This window comes from Elephantulus edwardii, unplaced genomic scaffold (assembly GCF_000299155.1).
Source record: "Elephantulus edwardii isolate Elephantulus edwardi_28Jun2011 unplaced genomic scaffold, EleEdw1.0 scaffold00117, whole genome shotgun sequence".
NCBI classification, from domain to species: domain Eukaryota; kingdom Metazoa; phylum Chordata; class Mammalia; order Macroscelidea; family Macroscelididae; genus Elephantulus; species Elephantulus edwardii.
The window spans coordinates 10465973-10483888 of NW_006399867.1; the positions used below are offsets into that span (position 1 = coordinate 10465973).

Below are 17916 nucleotides of genomic sequence, written 5' to 3' on the forward strand. Positions count from 1 at the left end.
AGGCTGAGTGTGGACAATGGAAATGTGGATGACAGAGAATGTGGACAAGGAGAGGTGTGGGTGATGGGAGTGTGGACAGTGAGAGTGGATGACAAGGAACAAGGATGATGATAAGTGTGAACAACAGGGAGTGTGGGTAATGGAGTCTGAGTTATGGGAGAGTGGACAGGGGCAGCACAGACAACAGGAAGTGTCAGTGACAGGGCACGTGGGAGAGTGGACGAAAGGGAGTATGGACAAAGGAAGTGTGGACAGTGGGGAGTGTGGATGATGGAGAGTGTTGTTGTTATTAGGTGCCATCGAGTCGTAGACGACTCATAGCGACCCTATGAATGAAAGACCTGAACACTGTTTGTACAGAGAGTTTCCGGAGGCAAGCCATTTCGGAAGTGGATGCCGCTCCTGCTTCCAGGCTTGTTTTAGTAGAGAAGCTCCAGCAAACACTGTCCACCATGGGTGACCATTACCACGTTTGGCACATCAGTGTCCCAGTGTTCAGCATCACAACAACCATGAGCTACCTCTGTACAGCAATGCACAGACAAGTGCTATACCACCTAGAAGAATGTTTGACAAAAAAATCCAATTTGAACCAGGCCTGAGGGCCGCAGATTAAAATCACCCACCTTGGGCGTGGTAGCATAACTTTCTGTCCACTAGGCCAACGTAGCTCTACGTCGTCATTGCTATTGTTGTTAGGTGCCTTTGAGTCGTAGACAACTCATAGCGACCCTATGAACGAAAGGCCTGAGCACTGTTCCTACATAGAGTTTGAGTATGGGTAATGGGGAGTGTCAGTCGGTGGTGAGGAGTGTGGGTGATGGAGAGGGTGGGTGATGGGGAGTGTGGGTGGTGGAAAGTACAGACAATGGGGCGTGTGGACAATGGGGAGTTTAGACAATGGCAGTATGAACCACAGTGAGTGTGAGCAGTAGGAATGTGGACTGTGGATATGTGCGTATGACAGGGAGTGAAGGGGATGGGGACATAGAGGACAGAGAGTGTGGGTGACGAGGGTGTGGACCAGGGGAGCGTGGGCCCCCCGGAGTGTACTGGGCAGGTGGGGCAGCTCGCCTTGGCTCCAGCTTCTCATGGCTCTGCCCTCCTTCCCAGGGCCTTTGCCAAGCGGCAGCAGCAGCTGACGGCCATGAAGGTGATCCAGAGGAACTGTGCCGCCTACCTCAAGCTGCGGAATTGGCAGTGGTGGCGACTCTTCACCAAGGTGAGGGCTCGCGGCCTCCCAGCAGCACGTGGGGTCGCCATGATGGCAACTGACTCATTTCCTTGTGTGAAATTCCAATGTCCCATCTAGCGAATTGAACCAAGAATGGCACGTCCATTTTTCATAGCTAGTTTTAGCTGTTCAGAATGACGGTTATCTAAAGGGGCAAAGAAAATGGTTTTAAAAACAATGTAACATAGGGAGCCCTGGTGGCCTAGTGGCAAAAGCTCTGCTACAATCCTGAAAGTGCAGAGTTTGAATCCAGCAGATGTGTCGCTGTAGAAGGAGAGGCAATCTCCTCCTGTGCTACTCAGATCCAATTCTTCAGTACACAAGAAAAAAAAAATAAAAAATCTAATTAAAAAAAAAATAACGTGGCAAACATAATGGAACAACATCAGGTCATGATTATCTTGTAATGTTGTTGTTGTTGATTGTCGTTAAGTCGAGCATGAATCATAGCGATCCTATGAACAAAAGACCTGAAACCTTTCTTATATTGTCATTTCTCCAAGTTCATAGAGTTTCCAGAGGTCTGTGGTTTAGGAAGTTGATGCCACGCCTGCTTCCAAACCTGTCTTAAAACTGGGGGCTCCACCAAATACTAGCCATCGCAGCACATAAAACTTAGGCAACACTCAAAACTTAGCTTAAAACAATACAATGCAAGATCTCAAGTGTAGTTTTAAAATTGGTACCAAAAGAAGACTGGAAGTAAATACTAAGAATTCTGCCAATGAATTTTGCTTCTTTCTTTTTTCTCTTTAGAAGGAAACATAGTATTTTATCAGTAGTTGTCCTCCTGGGAAGGAGTCATACGGACAAGGGAGGACTTTGCCTTTCCACTGTGTTATTTGTGGTGTTCATTTTTGTGCACATCTTGACATTGACCTTTGAGGCTGGCCCATCCTCTGTGGTGGTGGCTGCCTTGGTCATTGCCTGATCTCTCTCCCCAAATGCGAGTGGTCCACCTCCAGTTAGGACAACCAGAAGTTGTCCCCAGACATTGACACATGTCCCCTGAGGGGGGGAAGCTGTCGCTGGTGAACCACTGTTCTGATTGACCATAAGGCGACCCTGTAAAAGCCATCGAACTCAGAGGCCCTGTGGCCATGTGTGTGCAGGTGAAGCCACTGCTGCAGGTGACTCGGCAGGAGGAGGAGATGCAGGCCAAGGAGGACGAGCTGCAGAAGATCAAGGAGCGGCAGCAGAAGGCGGAGAGCGAGCTCAAGGAGCTGGAGCAGAAGCACACGCAGGTGCCGGGGCTGGGCACTGGCCTGGGCACTGGCCTGACGGGGTGGAGGCGGAATCAGCCAAGGGGCCGCCTCACCGCCTCCCTCCCTGCCCCGCGCAGCTGGCCGAGGAGAAGAACCTGCTGCAGGAGCAGCTGCAGGCCGAGACCGAGCTGTACGCTGAGGCCGAGGAGATGCGGGTCCGGCTGGCGGCCAAGAAGCAGGAGCTGGAGGAGATTCTGCATGAGATGGAGGCCCGCCTGGAGGAGGAGGAGGACCGCGGCCAGCAGCTGCAGGCCGAGAGGAAGAAGATGGCCCAGCAGATGCTGGTAAGGCCTTGGGTGTGTGTGTGGGGGGGGTCACTGCGGTCCTGAGGGTTGGCCCCACGGACATGTGTCTGCGGAGGGCAGATGGGGAGACGAAGGCTTGGAGGGGGAAGACTGTCTGCCTGAGGTGTCAGTGAGATGTGGATTTGAACACTGGTCTCCACGAGAGTCCATGCTGTTCTGCTGCCCTGTCTGTCATTGTAGCTCATACACAGCACCCTTTCTTTCTGTAGCAACCCAGGGGGATGGCATTTGTGTTAGTCAATTAAATTCAAATGCCCCAAATTGGAGCTTAAAACATTGTCATTTATTATCCAAACACAGTTCCTGGGGGTCAGGACTTCAGGTGCGGCTTAGCTGGCTGGGAGCCCTGGTGCCATGGTGTATAGCATGTCAGGCTGCAACCAATAGGTCAGCGGTTCAAACCTACCTGCATTCTGCAGGAGAAAGATGAGCATTCCCCTCCTTATCCAGATTTACAGCCTCAGAACCCTGCAGTTCTCCTCCTATGGATTTACAGCCTCAGCACAGTCGCTTCCTTATACAGATTCTCAGTGATGCTGTAACTATCCACCTTTCCCATTTGACAGACAAGGAGGCTGAGGGACCAAAAATCAAAGTGGCCTGCATAAACTTTGCTTTCTAGCACGTGGAGGAGGCTCCGGGGTGCTGGGGTGATGAGGCCCCACTTCAGGGTTCCCTGTGGGTGAGTTTGTTTGAAGTAAAGATGGGACGCTTTTCTCTCCCTCTCAAAGGACCTAGAAGAACAGCTGGAGGAGGAGGAAGCTGCAAGGCAGAAGCTCCAACTTGAGAAGGTCACCGCTGAAGCCAAGATCAAGAAACTGGAGGATGACATCCTGGTCATGGATGACCAGAACAACAAGCTGTCCAAAGTGAGTGAGGCACTCGGTGTTAAAATCTGTGAGGGAGGTACTCGGTGTTAAAATCCGCGAGGGAGGCACTTCTGTATTAAAATTGGTGAATGAGGGAGGTATGCTGTGCTAAAATCCATGAGGGAGGGCACTTCTGTGTTAAAATCAGTGAGTGAAGGGAGCTCTGGTGGCCTAGTGGCAGGAAGCTGCACTGCAATCCCAGAGGTGCACTGTTCGAATCCAGCCTGGCAATAATAAATTGGCCTTGGGGACACTTTCCTAATGCCTGTATACAATGGACTGGTGGCTTAGACATTAAGTGTTGGACATGAGCGCAGGAGTGGTGTATTTGATTTGAAATTATCACTCTTAAGGAGTTTCTCTTTGCTATTTAAAGTCAGAGATTGTGTCTGGTTAGGAAGGGTCTTTTTCATCGAGCTGTTTTATCTGGGAATTGCTAGAAATAAAACATAGAGGAGAAAGAGGACAAGCTGATGAGCATTCTTTTTCTTCTCCCACTTCCAAAAAAAAAAGGAACGAAAACTCCTTGAAGAAAGAATTAGTGACTTGACGACAAATCTTGCAGAAGAGGAAGAGAAAGCCAAGAACCTCACCAAGTTGAAAAACAAACATGAGTCTATGATCTCAGAACTGGAAGGTAAATTAACTGCTTGAAGTGATTCTGAGTCATGGTTTTAAAAAAATAGAGTCAGAAAGGACATTTGAGAATGGCAGATTCTCTTGAGAAAGTTACATCTTTAAGCAGGTTGCCCAAATGACCCTGTCAACAAGCAGTCTCCACTCTGTAGGCATGCGCATTAACAGTGAAAGAGTCAGGGATTCATCTGTGAAATATCTCGAATAGGCAAATGTACAGAGGCCAAGTGCTGTATGAAGGGAGAGAAAGGTGGTATCCCAAGGATGGGAGAAGCCTTCAGGCCTTACAGCTCTCATATGGCTAAGCTTCTGCCAAGCCAATTTATGACATCTGACCACGGATTCACAGCCAGGTGCTTGGCTCAGGCCCACCGCTGACCAGCGTGGGTGACGACAACTCACAGACAGCCTTGAGTCTGAGCTCTGTGCTGCAAGGCACCAAATCACCTTACGTTCATTATCTCCAGAGCCTCAATTTTTTTTTAATCTGAAAAATGGGGATGCAAATCTTTCATATTTTACACATTCATAAAGATTATGACTCTTTAGACATATAAACCCCTTGGGAAGTTCTCAAAGCTCATTAAAAGTATATATGAGGAAAAAAAATTTTTTTTTGAGAAAAAAAATTTTTAAAGTATATATGTGATATTGATGACCGCACAACATGACGAATGTCACCAGTGACAATGAATGGTATGTGTGAAAAATGTTGAACTCAAAAATGGTTACACATACACCTTGTTGTTGTTGTTGTGTTAGGTGCCATCAAGTCACCTACAGCTCACAGTGACCCTATGAACAATAGATCTGAATCTATGAACAATAGATCTTGTCCTATCCTGTATCAGCCTCATGATCTCAGATATGCTCAAGCCCATTGCTACAGTCACTGTGCCAGTTCATCGTGTCAGGGGTCTTCCTTTCTTTCCCTGACCCATCATGATGTCCTTTATACGCACACATACATTTATACACGCATAGCATACACATGTTGTTGCTGTTATGTGCTTTTGTGTCAGATTCAACTCATAACTGACCCTCCAGCAAGTTTTCATAGGCATGTGTGTGTGTGTGTGTGTGTGTGTGCGTGTAATGGAGCTCTGGTGACCTAGTGGGTAAAGAGTTGAGTTGCTAATCCAAAAACAAGTCGTTCAAATCCACCACCCTCTGCATGGAAAAAGGTGGGCACTCTCCTCTGTGAGATTTATGTTCTCTGAAAACCTACAGAGGGTCAGCTCATAGTTCTGGCTTGACAGCACATAATAACAACAACATACATACATATATGTATACATATACCAGGGGCCTCTGGTGGCCTAGTGGGTACGGTGTTGTGCTGCCAACCCAAAGGAGTGCTGTTCAAATCCACCAGTGGCTCCTTGGGTGAAAGATGGGCAGTTTCCTCCTGTATGATTTACTGTTTCTTAAAACCCCCTGGAGGGTCAGCTATGCCTCAGTTACAACTCAGTGGCACATACAACAACAACTGTATACACACACACACACACACACACACACACACACACACACACACACACACTCCCCTCCTGACAAGTCCCTGACTTTGCACAGTGCGGCTGAAGAAGGAGGAGAAGAGTCGGCAGGAGCTGGAGAAGCTGAAGCGGAAGCTGGAGGGCGAGGCCAGTGACTTCCACGAGCAGATCGCTGACCTGCAGGCCCAGATTGCCGAGCTCAAGATGCAGCTGGCCAAGAAGGAGGAGGAACTGCAGGCGGCCCTGGCCAGGTAGCAGGCCGTGTGCAAGGACAGGGGCTGTCCATCTGTGTGGCCCTCAGCGGCCACCGTGGTCAGGGTGTCCCGGGCTCCAGGCACAGATACCGTCCCCTAGTCACACCTGGGAGCTGCCCCAGCCCTGCTCACCCCCCTGCCACACCTGGGGGCTCAGTGTTCCCTGACCCTGCAGCCTGACCCACCCTAGACACTCAGCTGGATCCGTTCTACAGCCCACTGATGAATGAGTGAAATTGCTGTGCACCCCTCTGCCACCCACAGAGTCAGCCTAGAACCCCTTCTTGCTGTTCCCCGAGTGCCCACCACAGGCCAGCCAGCATCTCCTTCACACACTAGGAGGGCACGCTCCTCTGTGAGATGTAGGGGGCGTCCGCGCTGCCCAAATGCTCCTCACACACACACACCCAATGCCCAGGTCCCCATTGATTCTGTTCAATATTCAGAAAGCAGCTAGTAAACTTTTACTATGAACCAAGCAGAGGTCCTCGGGGACATAAATGGTTTGCTCTCAACCACTAACCAAAAGGTTGGGAGTTCAAACCCACCCAAGGGGCTCCTCAGAAGAAAGGCCTGGCAATCTGTTCCTGTAAAGATTAAAACCCCAAACCAAATCCACTCTCCTCAAGTTGATGCCCAGACAGGGCTACCCTCCTTTGGGTTTCTGGGGCTGCCTATCTTTATCGGAGAAGATTGCCTCTCTTTCTCCTACAGAGCAGCTGGCAGATTTGAACTGCTGACCTTTGGGTTTGCAGACCAACATGTAACATGCTCCACCACCAGAGCACCCTATGGAGCAGATCTCTGGAAAACATGGGGTCACCCTGGGTTGGAACTGACTGGACAGAGATGGTGAAGTAGGCTTGTTATTTGCTTTTGTGAACCAGGCTAGTCTAAACAGTGCTTTGCATTCTCTCAACATGACCCCCCACACACTCCACTGTGGCCTGTTTCTTATGTAAGACCCTAGCACGAACTTCCTCCACCCACATTCCAGTGGCCCAGTAGAGTGAGGGGGGCTTTTTAGAGTCCGGGCCATCTGTGGGATATATTCTGATGTCCATGCACGGCTCCAGGAAACAACCATGGGCTACCCTGTGAGGCACCGTGGCCTGGACCGGGGGGCTAACTCCTATGGCTGCCGCCCACAGGCTGGACGACGAGATTGCACAGAAGAACAATGCCCTGAAGAAGATCCGGGAGCTGGAGGGCCACATCTCCGACCTCCAGGAGGACCTGGACTCCGAGCGGGCGGCGCGGAACAAGGCCGAGAAGCAGAAGCGGGACCTGGGCGAGGAGCTGGAGGCCCTGAAGACGGAGCTGGAGGACACACTGGACAGCACAGCCACCCAGCAGGAGCTCAGGTGACAGGGAGGACCCCACCCTGGGAGGGCCCCACTCCAGGCGACTTCCAGTCTCCCCTGCTGAGAAAGGCAGTCAAATCCTGGCCCACCGGGCCTCTCGGGCACTGCTTTTATCTTCGTAAATGCACTTTACTTTGCTATGATGCATTGGAAAAGGGGGCAACGGGGCACTTCTTAGAGGCAAGAATGGTAGACACTTTAAGCATGTGGTCAGGAGAGGCGGGTCCTTGGAGACGACATCATGCTGGGAAAGGCGGAGGGTCAGAGAAAGGGAGGAGAACCTTCAACCAGACGGACTGACACAGGAACAATGGGCTCAAATGTGTCAGAGCTGAGGATGGCACCAGGTGGGGAAGGGTTCCGATCCATTACTCAGAGGGTCGCCATGAGTCGTAGTCACCTCGATGGCACCTAACAACAACAACCACCATATGAAAAACTCAACAAACTTAGTGTAGTCGGGTCAGAACTGACTCATGGCGGACCCTCCAGCGGGTTTTCAGAGACTGTAAATTGCATGGGCGGAGACTGCCTGTCTTTCTCCCATGGAGCAGATGGAGGACTCAAACCTCTTGCTTTTGGATTGCCAACAAAACCCCTTACTCACTTGTTGTTGCTGTTGATTGCTGTCAAGTTGAGCACGACTCATGGGGACCCTATGAACAAAAGGCCTGAAGCCTTTCTAGAACTATCATCGTTTCTCCTAGTTCATAGGGTTTCCAGAACATGTGGTTTAGGCCACCACAATTCCCTTAACGAAGATGAAGAGTTATTTTAAATTGTATTTTGCACCTCAATAATAGTATATGCTTAAAGACACACATATCACCCATAGTCCTGCCACTATTACATTTGTTTAAAGCTTTTATTGATTTGCATACAGTAATTTGTTTGTGTTTCATTAATGTACACTGTTTCATTGAGGTGGTTTGTTTTTTTTCTTTTAAAAAAAAATTGGGGGGAGCTCTGGTGGCCTAGTGGCAAGAAGCTGCACTGCAATCCCAGAGGCACACAGTTTGGATTCACCAGATCCTCTGCAGGAGACGGAGGGGCAATCTCCTCCGGTACCAGTCAGATCTGATTTGATTGTACATGCACACAAAATAACCAAATAAAAATAATAACATTTTTAATGTACAGAACTACTGAGGAATGATTATTGTCAGTATAAGAGCAACTGCAGAGTGAGCCCTAAATAAGTAAATAAATGGGTCTGGGCCTGAGCAGTTCAAACCTGTAAACTTGACGGGTTGTTTGAAAATATCTATGCAGATTTTTAACTGATGGTGGATTCAGCACTCCTAACCATGGGTGTTGACTTTAGATCCACACAGCATTAAATTCTTGACTTCAATCTTTTCTCCATTTCTCATGATGCTGTCTGTCGGTCCAGTTGTCAGGATTTTTGTTTTAAGTAGAAGTCTACAAGGAGCTCCAGGGTTGGATGGTCTATAGGAAATTGTGCTGATAACCCAAAGGTCACTCCTCTCTTGTTGTTCAGATCCACCAGCAGCTCAGAGGGAGAAAGATTAATGATCTCCTCTTGTGTGATTTACTGCTTTGGAAACTCAATGGAAGATCAGCTAGGAGTCAGCTATTTATAGCTCTACACATTTTGCTGTTCACAGAAGTGCTCTGACCAATGTTACTTTGTGCATTTGCTTGATGGTGCTGTGAGATCTGCTGGCGAGGTAACAGGGTCCCTGTTCTGCAGCTGAGGGCTTTTGAGATTCAGAGAGGCTGAGTGACACATCCAAGGTCACACAGCACAGGAAGGAGCATGGTGATGGGGACTTCAGCTCGGGGTCCTGGGGGAGCTCAACACTGTTCGTTCACAGCTCCCTCTTCACCCAACCCCACCCTCTGTGCTCTCCCCGACAAGGGCCAAGAGGGAGCAGGAGGTGACCGTGCTCAAGAAGGCCCTGGACGAGGAGACCCGCTCCCACGAGGCGCAGGTCCAGGAGATGAGGCAGAAACACACACAGGTGGTAGAAGAACTCACAGAGCAGTTGGAGCAGTTCAAGAGGGTAAGTCTCGGTGCTTGTCTTAAACCCTGCATTGCACAGGACTGTACCAACTGCTGCCAGTGACTCTGCTCCCGTTTGCAGTGTGAGTCTTAGGAGCCAAAGAGTTGATGCCTAGAGTCACAGGCCTGGGGTGATGTGCACCCCAGAAGTCACAGCCTGGACAGCCCTATGGAGTATCCCTGTGCTTCACACAGCCAGTCAGCATGAACCAAAACCTACTAGACTATATGAAAATCTAACGGGGGGGGGAGCAGAGAGGTGAGGATGGGTGTTGGGGGGTAATCATGAAGTCACACGATTTGATGGGTGGAGGCGGAGTGGGTTAGGAAGAACAGGGTGATACAATGTGAGGGGAAATGTACACTTTGTAGGTGAACCAGCATAAAATAAAAAAAAATAAATAGCAAGAAATAAAATTTTAAAGAATATAGACACACACACACACACAAATAAATAAACCCCGTTGTTGTTAAGTGCCGTCGAGTCATGTATGACTCATAGCAATCCTATGAACAAAAGATCTGAACCCTATCAGACACCAAAAACCACAACTGGGGTGTGTAGTAAGACAAGTAGTAAGCTTGCTTATGATATGCACTCAATCTTCACATCCACCTTATCATAATGGGCCCTTATTAAACCCATTTTACACATGAAGGAACTGAGGCCAAGTGCATAGAGGTGAAGAGACTTCTGCATTCACACAGCTAGTAAGTAACAGGGCTGTGATGTAAACCCGCTACTGAATAGGCATCTGGCCCTCTGCAGAGCTTCATGCACAACATATGAAATTGAAAATGTTCTAGGGGGCTCTGGTGGCCTAGTGGCAAGAAGCTGCACTGCAATCTCAGAGGTATACAGTTCGAATCTACCAGATGCTTTGCTGGAAAAGGAAGGGCAATCTCCTCCTGTACCAGTCAGATCTGATTTGACGGTACACACACAAAAATAATAAAATTTTTTAAAAAAGAGAATGTTCTGTTCATCTTCATGTCTCCACAGAGGGATGGTAAACCATCATTACCGTTGTGGCAAAACATTCTGAGAATCCCTGAGTCCTTCTTTACTGCTGGAGAAGGACGTTTGGGATTTGGGGCTGTTCTTCCCTGAGCACCATCATTGGCTGCTGTCAGCTGCTGTCGAGGTGGCACAGCGACCCCGTGTGTTGCAGAGTGGAACTGCCACACAGGAGCCACAGTGGTGCAGTGTGCTGAGCACTCCGAGGCAGAAAGATGGGCCGTCTCCTCCTGTTAAGATTGACAGCCTTGGAATCCTGATGGAGTCTTGCGAGTCTGAATTGACTCGATGGCAGTAGATTCGGTTTTCTTTTTCAGTCTTTATGGAAGCCGTTTGTTAGCCCTTTCTTCTGCAGAGCCCCTGGATGCCTGTTAGAAGGTTCTTTCCTTCCCTACTCTGCAAATAGCTTTCTCCAATGCAATGTCTTTTTCTGTTCTGGAAACAGCTGACCAGGGCGGCCATGCCTCCATCCACATGCATCCCGCCTTGCTGCTGGCTGCTGCCTGTGGGCCATCTGAACATCTCATTCACACAGATGCTGTGGGGTGGGTGTAAGAGAATCAGGCAGAGGGGCTGTGTATCCCTTGCTGGGGCAGAAGAGGCCTGCCTGCCCACCTGGGGTCCCCGCAGGGCTGGAGCAACACCTACATCCACACTGTCCTGCTGCCTGTCTTCTCGTGGGGCCAGTAAAGTGGGACCCAGGATAAGCAGGCATTGCCACTCCACCTTGATGAGTTCCTGCTAGGACCCCAGCATTTCTAGCAAAGACTCTCCTGCTCTGAAGCCCAGCCACAAACTTCCCCACAGCACATTTCCTATTGTTTACAAACAGTATGTTGTTTACCATCAGCTGGGAAATGACTCACAGCTGGCCGTCTAGAGAGTTTTCCGAGGCTACAAAGCCCATGGGAGGAGACTGCCCACCATTATATCAAGGAGCAACTGAAGGATTCGAACTGTGTGCCTTTGAGTTAGCAGGACAACTCCTCACCACTAACATAAACAACCACTGATAAACTGTGGGATAGTCTGATTACCCAAGTACTACTGAACGTGACTGATGCTTCTTGACCGTAGCTTATACCTTTGTTACACAAAATGATCACAAGTGACATTTTCCGACCATTAAACAAGAGAGAATGAGGCTGGAATCCATGCCAGAAAATGTCAAGAGATGTGCACAGGGTATCTGCTGGCACATGCCCACACAGAACTTCTTCATGTCATTTCTGTTCACCATGTTATTTAGGTAGTCATGCTATTTGTGGAAAAAACATAATATTTACCAATTTTAAGTATACAGTTCAGTGACATTTGAATAATGCCACTAAATAATGTGGACTAACACTTGTTATTCCACAATCCCAGTCATGATAAAGAAAATTAGCTTTAAAAAAATAAAAAAGATAAGCTGGGTGTCTAGATTTTTTTTATAAATCTCTTCATTAAAATGTTGGCAATGAATTGAAAAGTAAAGGAGGGGGAAGATCTTGAATGCGCCACACTGGACATGAGGAGGGTTAACTGCCACGGCCCTTGGGATGCCATTATTCAATCTGTGAGCTTTAGGAAAAAAAAAAGCAGAATCCAAGACTTGATTTTAAAATAGTATAAGTCACAAGTGACTCGATGGCACATAACAACAACATCAGGTGAAGGGAGCTCTGGTGGTCTAGTGGCAAGAAGCTGCACTGCAATACCAGATGTACAGCGTTCGAATCCACCAGATGCTGTTCTGGAGAAGGAGCAATCTCCTCCTGTCCCAGTCAGATCCAATTTGATGGTACACATACGAAAAAACAATAAAATTTAATTTTTTTTAAAAAAAATAGTATCAGGTGAGTCTTCTGCCCCCAGGAATGCACACCAGTCCCTGGACCATCCCAAAGGAGAAGAAAGGATAAAGGAGGCTGTAGAGACAAGACGGGTTGCCATTTTTCAGACCCCTCTCAGTCACAGTGGCAATGCCCCCCCCCTTTGCTTGTGTGGCTAGGCCAAGGCGAACCTGGACAAGAACAAGCAGACACTGGAGAAGGAGAACGCAGACCTGGCCGGCGAGCTGCGCGTGGTGAGCCAGGCAAAGCAGGAGGTGGAGCACAAGAAGAAGAAGCTGGAGGTGCAGCTGCAGGAGCTGCAGTCCAAGTGCAGCGATGGGGAGCGGGCCCGAGCCGAGCTCAGCGACAAGGTCCACAAGCTGCAGGTGAGGCGGCCATTCCTGGGGTATGGCTCTCCCCCACTACCTGGAGGCACTGCTGGTGCAAAGCAAGCTGGTTTCCTTGGGTTACATTCCTCAAGGAGATGAGATGGTCAGCTAAGTCCATCTAATCTTTTAAAATCTTCATCTGCTCCTTCAACAAATGTTTTCTTGGGCAGCTGTTATATGCTAGGCATTGTGCTTTATCGTGAGATGAAACAACAAGGGAGAAAAAAGATGCTGAGCTCCCAGGATGGGGTGGGGCGGGGGGATCTGAATCACACAAATGGACTTGAGATTATGCTAGAAAAGTAAACAGCATCAAGCAGTAAATATAAATAAGCTGAGGTCCTAGACTGGGAGCGGGTAGAGTCAGGGAAGGCTTCCCTTAGGAGGCATGTATCTGACAAGCAAGGAAAGTCTAAGAGAGAGGCATATGCAAAGGTCCAGGGGTGGGTAGGAACATCAGAAGAGATTAAGGCCAGTTTGAAAGAGTTTGAAGTTGTACAAGATGGGACAAGGTTAGATTGTAGCCAAATAGTGCAGGTTCTTTGAGGTCCAATTATACAAATACTGGTCCTTATCCTGAGTGATAGGAAACCGCTGATGAATTTTATGCCGAGGAATTGCAAGGTGTTAACTCTGGTGTGATTTAGCTTTGAGCAGACATTTGAGCTGACTTACTATTTAAGCAATATAGTTAAACTTTTGATGGTTTTAAAGTTAAAGTGCTTTCAGGCAAGGGAGCATGGAGAAGGAGTACGGTTTTTCCACATCCGCTGAGAGCAGAGATTTTCCCATTCTAATAAAAGCAACGAGCCAGAAGACCAGAGCCAAGCTAATTTACATCTTTATTGTAAATAGGATAGACGGTTGAGATCTCCCAAGGACCTGCTCAGAGATACCAGGGTCCAGAGTGAAAGGCAGAGCTCTGTACCTTTTGTGTCTTTGGTTTTAGCCATTAAAAGTCAGTGAAACAGCAGAGATTCTAGGTGAGGAAGAGGGTAGGGACAGGGTCCCCAAAGTTCAGGTGCCCTCCCAAATGCTCCTCTCCACTTTTACGGTGGGGAGTGGGTCAGTCCTGAGCACCTCTCAGTATCTGAACTGTCAGACCTGTTGCTGCATCTCTGCCAAGTTTGGCAGGGATCTGAGACCCATTTAGGAGGATCAGGACCCAAACAATACAGTTTGGATTTCCTACAAGTTCTTAGAACCTGAAGGTCTATAGTCAGGGATTCCAACCTGTAGATCATAGACCTCTCTGGAAGCCACTTAGTATCTGTTTTCTACCTCCACGGGTATTTTCTCAATCAATGAAGCTGTATGATGTGATCTGAGTGCAGGGCCCTTCATACTCAATGAGGATAGGGACTCACCTAATGCTCCTGTCTTGATGCCCCAGAATGAAGTAGAGAGTGTCACAAGCATGCTCAATGATGCGGAGGGGAAGGCCATCAAATTGGCCAAGGACGTGGCGTCCCTTGGATCCCAGCTCCAGGATACCCAGGTGAGTGTCCTACCACATCATCCAGGGAAGTCTGGGGTGTAGCTTTCCTGGGGCTGGATCCCTGGGACTTCCACGTGTCCTCTGTGCAGGAGCTGCTTCAAGAAGAAACCCGGCAGAAGCTCAATGTGTCCACCAAGCTCCGCCAGCTAGAGGACGAAAGGAACAGCCTGCAGGATCAGCTGGATGAGGAGGTGGAGGCCAAGCAGAACCTGGAACGCCACATATCAACGCTGAACATCCAGGTGCGGGTGACGCCTTGCTCCTCACACGGTCTCCTCACACTGCTTTCTGGGTCTCGCGTCCTCAGCTGTGGGACAGTTTAGTGGGGCAGACTCGGCATCATCCTGCTTGGATGATGCTTTAGCTTCTCTTCTTGGGTTTCTTCTATGAGAAAAAGTAGTCTTTAGGCCCCAGGGTTTGGGTGCAGGGACTGAGGTCACTAACAGCATTCTTCTCACCCCACCCTGGTCACTCCAGCTCTCTGATTCCAAGAAGAAGCTTCAAGACTTTGCCAGCACTGTGGAAGTCATGGAAGAGGGCAAGAAGAGGCTCCAGAAGGAAATTGAGGGCCTCACCCAGCAGTTTGAAGAGAAGGCGGCCGCCTATGACAAACTGGAAAAGACCAAGAACAGGCTTCAGCAGGAGCTGGACGACCTGGTCGTTGATTTGGACAACCAGCGGCAACTGGTGTCCAACCTGGAAAAGAAGCAGAAGAAGTTTGATCAGGTAAAGGTGGGCGGGGTGGTGGGTGGGGTGTGCTGTCTTTTGCTCACGACCACTGGCTGGGGGTCAGATTGGCAGAGGTCTGGTATCATACATGGCTGGGCGTGTGTGTGCACCTCTCTATCCTGGTGTCTGCTTTGTTGAAGCAATGGGAAGCCACCTTGCTTTGGGGGCCCATGAAACACTGTGACTCCTAGGTCAGTGAGCGGACAGAGAGGAGCCTTGAAAACCGTGGATTTTTCCAAACCACCAGGGCCATCTGCACACACAGTTCCTGTCTATAAGAAATGAGTTTTGGGAAGCTCTGGTGGCCTACTGGCAAGAAGCTGCGCTGAAATCCCAAAGGTGCGCGGTTCGAATCCACCAGATGCTGTACTGGAGAAGGAGGGGCACTCTCCTCCTGTGCCAATCAGATCCGATTTGATGGTACACAACAAGAAAAAAAGAAATGAGTTTCGCTTATTTTTTTCCCACTCAGCAAGTATTTCCTTGAGTCCTTGTTGGGCATTCCAAGTCATTTAAAGTTTAAATGCCAAGGTTCTCTCATGTTTCCTTCTGAAAAACTTCAAGCACACAGCAAGGTTACAAGAAATGAATAGTTCACCCATGCGCCAGCATCTCCTCTCTCACATTTATTTACAGGGGTGGAGAGAAAAGATCACATCCTATTTGAGATGTTAGATTAATTTCAAAGCAAACAGCAAAGATCTCCACACCTTCCCCTCAACCTTCAGCAGTGCATAGCAAGAACCGGAGTTGCTTTTTTTGGTTTGGGGTTGTGTTTTTCTATGACTTCGTTTCTTTTTTTCTTTAACACTTCATTTCTTCTGAGGTAAAATTTGCACAGTAACACTCCTAAATCTGAAGTGTTCTGTTACATACGCACCTCTCCAAGACCCAGGCCCGCAAACCCTAACTTGATCCACTTTGTGAATCTGTTCACAGAGAGAGTGAATGTTATTTAAAAGTCCATTTCTGGGCTGTGCCGTGAGGCCAGTGGTGAGGCATGGGGGCTCACTGGCCTCCCAGGTGTGTTCCCAAGTCCCCCCGCTTTCTGAGTCGTCCCTGCCTGTGTCAGCTCTTATCTCCTGCTTCACTGGCTGATTCAGGCTGGTTCTGAGGCTGCTTCCTGTCACAGAGCACACAGGATCTGTGTGTTGGCTGTGCTGTTCAGAAGCCCTGTGGCTGCCTTTACCGGCGGAAGCTTGGCTTTTGGATGCTGTGGTGTATGACAGATGGCTCGGTCTTTCTCAGGATGACATTACCTACAGGATAGCGTGTTCTTTGGGCTACTTCCCCGAGCAGAGGGTCAGGTGGTACGCTTCCATCCCCACACTCACCAGCTCCTACGGTGGCTGAAAAGGCACCTGCAGGAAGCCACTAGTGGCCGTGAAACAAGAGAAGAATTCATGGGTCTCTAGCAGGATAAAAGCTTCCCTTTTAGGTTCTCACCTAACTAATCAACACAGGCCGCTTCAGTGGGTACAGAGCTGGGTTGGGCTCCACATAAGGCCGATCCAGGAAAGGAAATTGGGTGTAAACAACCTCCATAGGTAGCTGAATTCCTTATGCCTGCCCCTGAATGAACGGGGTAGTACATGAACCCACCTCCAGATCTCGTATTGTTTTGTAGTTGTTAGCCGAGGAGAAAAACATCTCTTCCAAATACGCGGATGAAAGGGACAGAGCCGAAGCGGAAGCCAGGGAGAAGGAAACCAAGGCCTTGTCCCTGGCCCGGGCCCTAGAAGAGGCGCTGGAGGCCAAGGAAGAGCTTGAGAGGACCAACAAGATGCTCAAAGCTGAGATGGAGGACCTGGTTAGCTCCAAGGATGACGTAGGCAAGAACGTAAGTCCCTCTCTATTGGCCTTGCTTGTCCACATTTCAGCTGGCCCACCGTGAGGTTAAGGGGTAATCAGGAGAGGAAGGCAGTTCCCCGGGGCTGGTGGAGGGGTGCCGGGGTGCTTTCTGTGCCCCCTGAGGCCATCCCGGTGCACAGCCATGCCTCCTGCGAGCTGCTTGGCCGCCCACTGACCTGCAGAGCCCCGCTCCCTGGGGGTCGAGTCGGCCCTCAGGTGCAATGTGCCGCTGCTCTCACAGGTCCATGAGCTGGAGAAGTCCAAGCGGGCCCTGGAGACGCAGATGGAGGAGATGAAGACGCAGCTGGAAGAGCTGGAGGATGAGCTGCAGGCTACGGAGGACGCCAAGCTGCGGCTGGAGGTCAACATGCAGGCCCTCAAGGGCCAGTTCGAGAGAGATCTGCAGGCCCGGGATGAGCAGAACGAGGAGAAGAGGCGGCAGCTGCAGAGGCAGGTAAGTGACACGAGGGGAGGTAGGGTCTCGCTCTAGAACCCCCGCACTCCCAGAATCTTATCTCATTTGGAACTCGAGGGTGAGACAGACCACCCTCCAGCCCCCAGCAGGCAGGTGTGCTCTGGGGGGGACTCCATGAGGGCTGGCGAGGGTGGGCCCCACCACACATGGCTCTCTCCTCACTTAGCTTCACGAGTACGAGACGGAACTGGAGGATGAGCGCAAGCAGCGTGCGCTGGCAGCCGCGGCCAAGAAGAAGCTGGAAGGAGACCTCAAAGACCTGGAGCTGCAGGCCGACTCGGCCATCAAGGGCAGGGAGGAAGCCATCAAGCAGCTGCGGAAACTGCAGGTGGGTGAAGCTGGGAGACCCGGGGATGGAGGGGGCTGTGGCTCCCCCAGGGCCAGTGAGAAGGAAGCAGGCTCGTTTCTGGAGCATCTTGTTACCATGTAGCTTTCAGAGGCTGTCTCCTTCCCTGGGCCTGGTGATGCGTCAGTTCTGACCCACGGAGACAGTGGTGTCAAAGTACAATTGTGCCTGGGGCTTTCAATGGCTTGGTTCTCAGAAACAGATTGCCAGCCCTTTCTTCTGAGGCATCTCTAGAGACACTCAAACCTCTGTTAGCAGCCCAGCTGGTCCTTGTCTGCACCTCTGGAGTATGGACCTTGGCTGATTACTGGGCTGTTGGCCTTACAATCCAAGCACAGCAGAGGTGC

General features: G+C 49.7%; 1 protein-coding gene across 2 annotated transcripts in view; it reads left to right on the forward strand.

The window, feature by feature from the left end:
* The window catches only part of MYH11 (myosin, heavy chain 11, smooth muscle), a 109061-nt gene that overhangs the window by 79922 nt on the left and 11223 nt on the right, over positions 1–17916 (forward strand). For both annotated transcript variants that reach the window (XM_006892671.1, XM_006892670.1), the window contains 15 exons: positions 1114–1222; positions 2347–2478; positions 2577–2783; positions 3536–3673; positions 4187–4310; positions 5885–6056; positions 7211–7423; positions 9306–9450; positions 12461–12667; positions 14064–14168; positions 14258–14410; positions 14646–14894; positions 16525–16737; positions 16990–17202; positions 17390–17551. In XM_006892671.1, coding sequence (XP_006892733.1) covers positions 1114–1222; positions 2347–2478; positions 2577–2783; positions 3536–3673; positions 4187–4310; positions 5885–6056; positions 7211–7423; positions 9306–9450; positions 12461–12667; positions 14064–14168; positions 14258–14410; positions 14646–14894; positions 16525–16737; positions 16990–17202; positions 17390–17551 — 2542 coding nt within the window. The remainder of the gene's footprint in view (positions 1–1113; positions 1223–2346; positions 2479–2576; positions 2784–3535; positions 3674–4186; positions 4311–5884; positions 6057–7210; positions 7424–9305; positions 9451–12460; positions 12668–14063; positions 14169–14257; positions 14411–14645; positions 14895–16524; positions 16738–16989; positions 17203–17389; positions 17552–17916) is intronic.